Source organism: Plecotus auritus (assembly GCF_963455305.1).
Source record: "Plecotus auritus genome assembly, chromosome: 6".
NCBI lineage: Eukaryota > Metazoa > Chordata > Mammalia > Chiroptera > Vespertilionidae > Plecotus > Plecotus auritus.
The window spans coordinates 178,057,369-178,063,830 of NC_137773.1; the positions used below are offsets into that span (position 1 = coordinate 178,057,369).

Below are 6,462 nucleotides of genomic sequence, written 5' to 3' on the forward strand. Positions count from 1 at the left end.
GTGGGAGGTGGGCAGGTTGCATGCAGATCAGGGCTGAGGGTTCAGGCGGGGGCGGGGGGGGGGTCAGAGGGTCAGTGTGGGAGGCAGGGAGGGTCAGGGTAGAGGTTACCGTGGCTGCAGGGTCCAGGCTCAGAGGGTCCTCGGTGCTTGGGCTACAGAAGGTGTGGCCACGGGGAGGCCACGGCAGAGGGTCCCTCATACTTCCTTCCGTTGCCAGGGCGACCGGGGCTTTGACGGGCACTCGGGGCCCAAGGGTGACCAGGGCGAGAAAGGGGAGCGGGTAAGTCGAGGCCAAGGTCGTGGTGAACTGGGGGGCTGGGGGGCTGGTGCTCTCTGGCAGGGGGGCCCATCTCCGGGGGCTCTGAGCACTGACCCTGACCTGTTTCTCCCCAGGGCCCCCCAGGAATTGGGGGCCTCCCGGGGCCCAGGGGCAGTGATGGTGCTAGTGGTCCCCCCGGGCCACCTGGCAGTGTGGGTCCCAAAGGCTCGGAAGGACTCCAGGGACAGAAGGTGAGGGGCCCTGACTCTGACACTTGACCCCTGAACCTCCTGCCTGACTCTTCCAGCCTCCCTGACCTCGGATCCTAACCTCTGACCCTATCATCCCCAAATGCCCTACTTGTGACCCCAAACCTCTGACCCCGCTCCCTCGGCCTTTGTGTCCGACAGGGTGAGCGAGGTCCCCGTGGAGAGAGTGTGGTGGGGGCCCCTGGCGCCCCTGGGGCCCCCGGAGAGAGGGGGGAACAGGTGAGTGGGGATTCCTGGGCTTGGGGTCAGGGACTGGGGTAACCTCTGGGGTCCCTGAGCTCAGAGGTCATAGCCTGGTCCCCCTTTGCACGTAGGGGCGGCCTGGACCTGCTGGCCCCCGAGGCGAGAAGGGAGAAGCTGCGCTGACAGTGAGTGTGGTCGGGTGGGCTGGGCCTGCCCCTGGACCCAACACCCTGACCCCTGACCCCTGACCCCGGGCCCCGTGGCCTGGCTTGACGCTGCCCCTCCGCGCTCCCTGCCTCGTGTGCCCTTTGTCCTTCCCTGATCCTCATGGCCGGTGCTCCCAGGAGGACGACATCCGGGGCTTTGTGCGCCAGGAGATGAGTCAGCACTGCGGTGAGTGGGCCCCACCCCCAGCACCCCGACAGGGCCAGGCGGGTGCGGGAGTCAAGGAGGGGCGTGGGGTGGGTGGGGACGCAGGACTTCCCTGGGGAGACCCAGGAGGAGCGGATGGACTGTGATCCCTGAGGCCCAGTGTGGCATGTGGAGGCAGTGGGGCGGGGGCAGGGGGGACGGGGGCACCGAGCTGGGCCCTGGGCCTGACATGGGGCGGGGGGGGGGGCTCTGGCCCCGAGGCAGCTGCCCCCCATCCCTCTGTCTCACGTTGGTCCCTGTCTCCTCTCTTGCCCTTTGCTGACTCTTTGTTCCCAACGTCTCTCCATCCTTCCTCGGCCTCCTCGGCCTCTCCGCGCTCTGTCTCTCCCCCTGTGCTCTCTGGTCCCTCCTCCCCGTCCCTCCCTGAGTGCCCCGCCCCCCCCTCGGGTGCCTCTCTCCTGCTCCCTCTCATTGTGCCCCCCCACCCCCCAGCCTGCCAGGGCCAGTTCCTCGCGTCTGGATCCCGTGAGTAGTTTCCTGGTATTTTCTGCACCAGAACTTCCCTCCCCCAGGCCTCCTGCCCATCACCTGGCCCTAAGCAGGAGCGGGGCTGGGTGGCCGCCGTGGTGACCGGCCCTGCACCCCGCTCCCTGCTCAGTCCCTGCACCCCCTCTCCCTGCTCAGGCCCCTGCACCCCTCTCCCTGCTCAGGCCCCTGCACCCCCGCTCCCTGCTCAGGCCCCTGCACCCCCGCTCCCTGCTCAGGGCCCTGCACCCCTCTCCCTGCTCAGGCCCCTGCACCCCTCTCCCTGCTCAGGCCCCTGCACCCCCTCTCCCTGCTCAGTCCCTGCACCCCGCTCCCTGCTCAGTCCCTGCACCCCCTCTCCCTGCTCAGTCCCTGCACCCCTCTCCCTGCTCAGGGCCCTGCACCCCTCTCCCGGCTCAGTCCCTGCACCCCCTCTCCCTGCTCAGGGCCCTGCACCCCCTCTCCCTGCTCAGGGCCCCTGCACCCCCTCTCCCTGCTCAGGGCCCTGCACCCCCTCTTCCTGCTCAGGGCCCTGCACCCCTCTCCCTGCTCAGGGCCCTGCACCCCCTCTCCCTGCTCAGTCCCTGCACCCCCTCTCCCTGCTCAGGGCCCTGCACCCCCTCTCCCTGCTCAGGGCCCTGCACCCCCTCTCCCTGCTCAGTCCCTGCACCCCTCTCCCTGCTCAGGGCCCTGCACCCCCTCTCCCTGCTCAGTCCCTGCACCCCCTCTCCCTGCTCAGTCCCTGCACCCCTCTCCCTGCTCAGTCCCTGCACCCCTCTCCCTGCTCAGGCCCCTGCACCCCCTCTCCCTGCTCAGTCCCTGCACCCCCTCTCCCTGCTCAGGGCCCCTGCCCAGTTACGCGGACACCAGCAGCCGCCAGCGCCTCCCTGTGCTGCAGGTCTCTCACGCGGAGGAGGAAGGTGAGGGCTGGGGCACGGACACGGCAGGGCACACGCGTGCACATGCACACACACGTGGGAGGCTTGGGCTGGGGCTGGGCAGCGTGAGCCCGGCCCCGCAGCGCCCCACAGCACCCCGCCCCGTAGACCGAGTGCCCCCCGAGGACGACGAGTATGAGTACGAGTACCCGGGGGAGGACACCCAGGACCCCGAGGCTCCCTGGGACGGCGACGGCGGTGAGAGCGGGGCTGGCGCAGAGGGTTCGGGTCAGGGTCCCTCTCGGCTGCCCCCCCCACCCCCGCCGCTGACCTCCTGACGCCCTTGACCCCAGACCCCTGCTGGCTCCCGCTGGACGAGGGCTCCTGCTCTGCCTACACCCTGCGCTGGTACCACCGGGCCGCGGCGGGGGGCACACAGGCCTGCCACCCCTTTGTCTACGGCGGCTGCGGAGGGAACGCCAACCGTTTTGGGACCCGAGAGGCCTGTGAGCACCGCTGCCTGCCCCACGGGGTCCAGAGCCAGGGAGCAGGTACTGAGCCTGTGCGGGTCGGCCTGGTCAGAGGCCCTCACCCCGGGACGGGACCGGGGACAGACCCCGACCAAGTCGCTAAAGAGAGAACCTCGAGGTGGGGTCCCCACTAGTGCACCCCCCCCCCCCCGTGCTCTCCTTGGATAAGGACCCCTCTCTAAGGTCGGAGCCCCCACCCCTTCCCCGGCTCCCTCCCCCCGTGCTGCTGGGCCCACGTGGGTGTGGGTGTGGGTGAGGGTAAGGGTGAAGGCAGGTGGCTGAAGACAGCCCCCCCCCCCCCCCCCCCCCGTGCCCCAGGTGCTCTCCAGCGCTGAGACCCAGATGTGGCTGAAGTTCAGCGACCCCGGAGGTGGCGTCTCCGCGGCCCGCTGTCGCTTTCCTGGTGCTAGAGGCTCGTGTGCGGGAGCGTGCACGCGTCCGTCCGTCCGTCCGTCATCTCAGTGACTTGGCCCGTGGGTCTGGCCTTCCCCTGAGGACAGGCCCCCCCTTGTGGCGCTGGCCGGCCGCCTGGCCGATGGCTCAGCGTGGGGTGGCCGTGGGCAGTGAGCGGATGTGACTCGATCGGACCCGCCCCTTGCCCCGAGCCTGGTGACATGACATGGTGCTGATTCGGGGGCATTAAAGCTGCTGCTGTGAAAGGCCCCTGTGTGACTGCTTGGGAGAGGGGGGGTCGGGAGGCAGCTCCCCTGGGGGTCAGGACTGTCCTGTTTGGCGTGGAGCCCCTCGGCGCGGCCCTGGTCACTGTCCTGTGACCCTCAGTCCTCAACTTGTCCCCCAAAGGAGCAGCTGGGGGTCTGTCCTCACTGCCCCCGGGAGGGGGTGAGTCATAGTGGGGGGCTGCCTCATGCCAGCAGCCATACCCCAGCCCCACCCCCCAGGGCGCTGAGGGAGATAAAGGGCCCTGAGGGGGCAGAGGGTGAGGCCACGGTGCAGCCGCCTGGCCAGCCCTTGGCAGCCCCGGTGCCCTGGCCTTCCCCGGAGGAGGCTGCTGTTCCTGGTAGGATGGGGTCAGTCGGACGGGCGGGCAGGGCCTCGGGGTTGAGTGGACCTGGGTGTGGGCGAGTGGAGGTCTCTGGACCTGAGGAGGCTCTGGGGTCCCTGGCTGCTTCTCCCCAAGGACCCCGTCCCCGCCCCTTGCCCTGGACCTGCTGCGGGAGCCGGAGCTTAGACGGCAGGCTGCCCTGGCCCCGCCCTCCGGGGTCTGTCTCCGCAGCCTGTGGCCTTTCCCGAGTCTGCCTGCGGCCTGGGTCTCTCCTCCAGCTGCCTCTGCGCCGCTCTGCCTCCCCCTCATCCATCCATTTCCTTCCCTCTCCCGCATCTCTTCCTCTCTCTCCCTCCGAATACATGTATATACGTATACACTCTCCATCTCTGGGTTTCTCTCTCTCTTTTTTAAGGTTTTTTTAGAAATACTTTTATTGATTTCAGAGAGGAAGGGAAAGGGAGAGAGAGCTAGAAACATCAATGATGAGAGAGAATCATGGATCGGCTGCCTTCTGTACACTCCCCACTGGGGATCGAGCCCACAACCCGGGCATGTGCCCCTGACCGGGAATTGAACCGTGCCCTCTGGCTCATAGGTCAACGCTCAACCCCTGAGCCATGCCGGCCGGGCCCCGGGCCGATTGCTCTGGCTCTTTATCTATCTGTCGCTCACTGTCTTCCTCCCCCTCTGTCTCTCTGCCCCCTTCTCTGTGTCTCCCTGGCTCTCTCATGGTCCCTTCATCTGTGTCTGTGTCTGTGTCTGTCTCTGTCCCTGGCCTGGCCTCAGTCTCTGTCTCAGTGTCTGGGTCCCCCCTCTCTCTGTCTCCCTCCCCCTGTCTCTGTCCCGACCACAGCCCACCCAGCCTCTGCCCTGAGCTTCTTCTCTCCTCACAGCCTGACTTCGCGATGCCCGCGTGGGCGACGGTGCTGATGGTCCTGGCGTTGGGCAGGGTCCCGCTGGCCTCAGCGACCCCTGTCCCAGCCCCGCAGCTCCCCCCTCAGCTCTCTCCCCGGGCCACTCCCCGCCCCGCGGCCTCGGAGAGCCCCCTAGCGAAGAGCCCCCGAGCCAGCACCACAGGGAGCCAGCCCAGCCCCGGCCCCCACCCCAGCCCCCGCATCACCCTCTCGCTGGATGTGCCCCTGGGCCTCCAGCAGATCCTCCTGGCCCAGGCCCGGGCCCGAGCCCTGCGGGAGCAGGCTGCCGCCAACGCCCGCATCCTGGCCCGCATGGGCCGCCGCTGAGCCTGGGGGAGGGGCCGCAGCGGAGCCGGACAGCACACTCCTGGGCCTGGACATCGGACTTGCCATGTGGGGTCACCGCCATGTGGGGTCACCACCATGTGGGGTCACCGCCACGTGGGGCCACATCACACCTGCGCACCTCGGTCACGTGTGCCTGGACATCTCGGACACGGCCGTGGGAGGTCACTGCCCGTGCAAGCTTGTTACGTGTGGGTGCCCCACGGTCACAGAGCATCTGGACACCACCCCTGTGGTCACGCTCACCACTGCATCTGAGACCACCCACCGAAACCAGACCCCCAGGCGGCCCCGCCCCTCCGCAGAAGGCCTGGGCACACGGGCCTTTCTGAGCCCGTTTCCTCAGCCGTCCCCGTCCTCGTCCTCGTCCTCGTCCTCGTCCTCCCGTAACCGTGATGCCGCCAAGCTCCCGTGACACTGAGTGGCGGGTGGAATGAGAGCCCCTCACTATGACTCACCCCCTCCCGGGGGCAGTGAGGACAGACCCCCAGCTGCTCCTTTGGGGGACAAGTTGAGGACTGAGGGTCACAGGACAGTGACCAGGGCCACACAGAGGGGCTCCACGCCAGGCCTGCAGGAGTGCTCGGTGACTGACGGGGGAGGGACGGCCGGAGTCACAGCGGGTTACACTGTGTGGGGTCCCAGGCAGGAACACACACGGAGGCTGAGTCACCGCGGGCTCTGCTGCCCCCTGCCCGCTCCCCACTCCCCACACTGGCCCCTTGGTGTGGAAGGAGTAGGGTTCGCCTTATTTCACACTCTTTCTGAAAATATATTTTTTATCGGTTTCAGAGAGGAAGAGAGGGGGAGAGAGAGACATCAATGATGGGAGAGAACCATTGATCGGCTGCCTCCTGCACTTCCCCCCACTGGGGATCGAGCCCGCAACCTGGGCCTGTGCCCTGACCAGGAATCGAACCACAACCGCCTGGTTCATGGGTGGACACTCAGCCACTGAGCCACACCGTCGGGGCTTATCTCACACTCCCGTCTCCACTGCTGGGCCCGAGAGGGACCGGCCTGGGTGGTGAGGACGGGTGGCTGAGGGCGGGCAGGCCCTGGGCTGGCAGACAGCTCCCGCTGGAGGCAGAGCAGAACTGGGCGTATGGACAGCTCTGGTGGAAAGAGGCAGCGGCTGGCGGGAGTGTGGCCGCCTGGAGTGGGGGCCCTGGTGTTGATCT

At 68.0% G+C, this 6,462-nt stretch overlaps 2 protein-coding genes across 2 annotated transcripts in view; both read left to right on the forward strand.

Annotated features, from left to right (window-relative positions):
* Nucleotides 1-3,549, forward strand: part of COL7A1 (collagen type VII alpha 1 chain) — a gene marked incomplete at its 5' end in the record, with an annotated part of 31,898 nt that extends 28,349 nt beyond the window's left edge. Inside the window, 10 exons of the mRNA XM_080672632.1 lie at nucleotides 218-280; nucleotides 394-510; nucleotides 670-747; nucleotides 843-896; nucleotides 1,056-1,104; nucleotides 1,576-1,608; nucleotides 2,451-2,528; nucleotides 2,655-2,744; nucleotides 2,840-3,037; nucleotides 3,335-3,549. Coding sequence (XP_080528758.1) covers nucleotides 218-280; nucleotides 394-510; nucleotides 670-747; nucleotides 843-896; nucleotides 1,056-1,104; nucleotides 1,576-1,608; nucleotides 2,451-2,528; nucleotides 2,655-2,744; nucleotides 2,840-3,037; nucleotides 3,335-3,351 — 777 coding nt within the window. The 3' untranslated portion in view covers nucleotides 3,352-3,549. The remainder of the gene's footprint in view (nucleotides 1-217; nucleotides 281-393; nucleotides 511-669; nucleotides 748-842; nucleotides 897-1,055; nucleotides 1,105-1,575; nucleotides 1,609-2,450; nucleotides 2,529-2,654; nucleotides 2,745-2,839; nucleotides 3,038-3,334) is intronic.
* Nucleotides 3,550-4,927: 1,378 nt separating this feature from the next.
* UCN2 (urocortin 2) lies at nucleotides 4,928-5,263 on the forward strand (the record flags this gene model as incomplete). The annotated part of the gene is made up of 1 exon (XM_080675551.1): nucleotides 4,928-5,263. The coding sequence occupies one exon, from the start codon at nucleotides 4,928-4,930 to the stop codon at nucleotides 5,261-5,263; it is 336 nt and encodes a 111-aa protein (XP_080531677.1).
* Nucleotides 5,264-6,462: the final 1,199 nt, after the last annotated feature.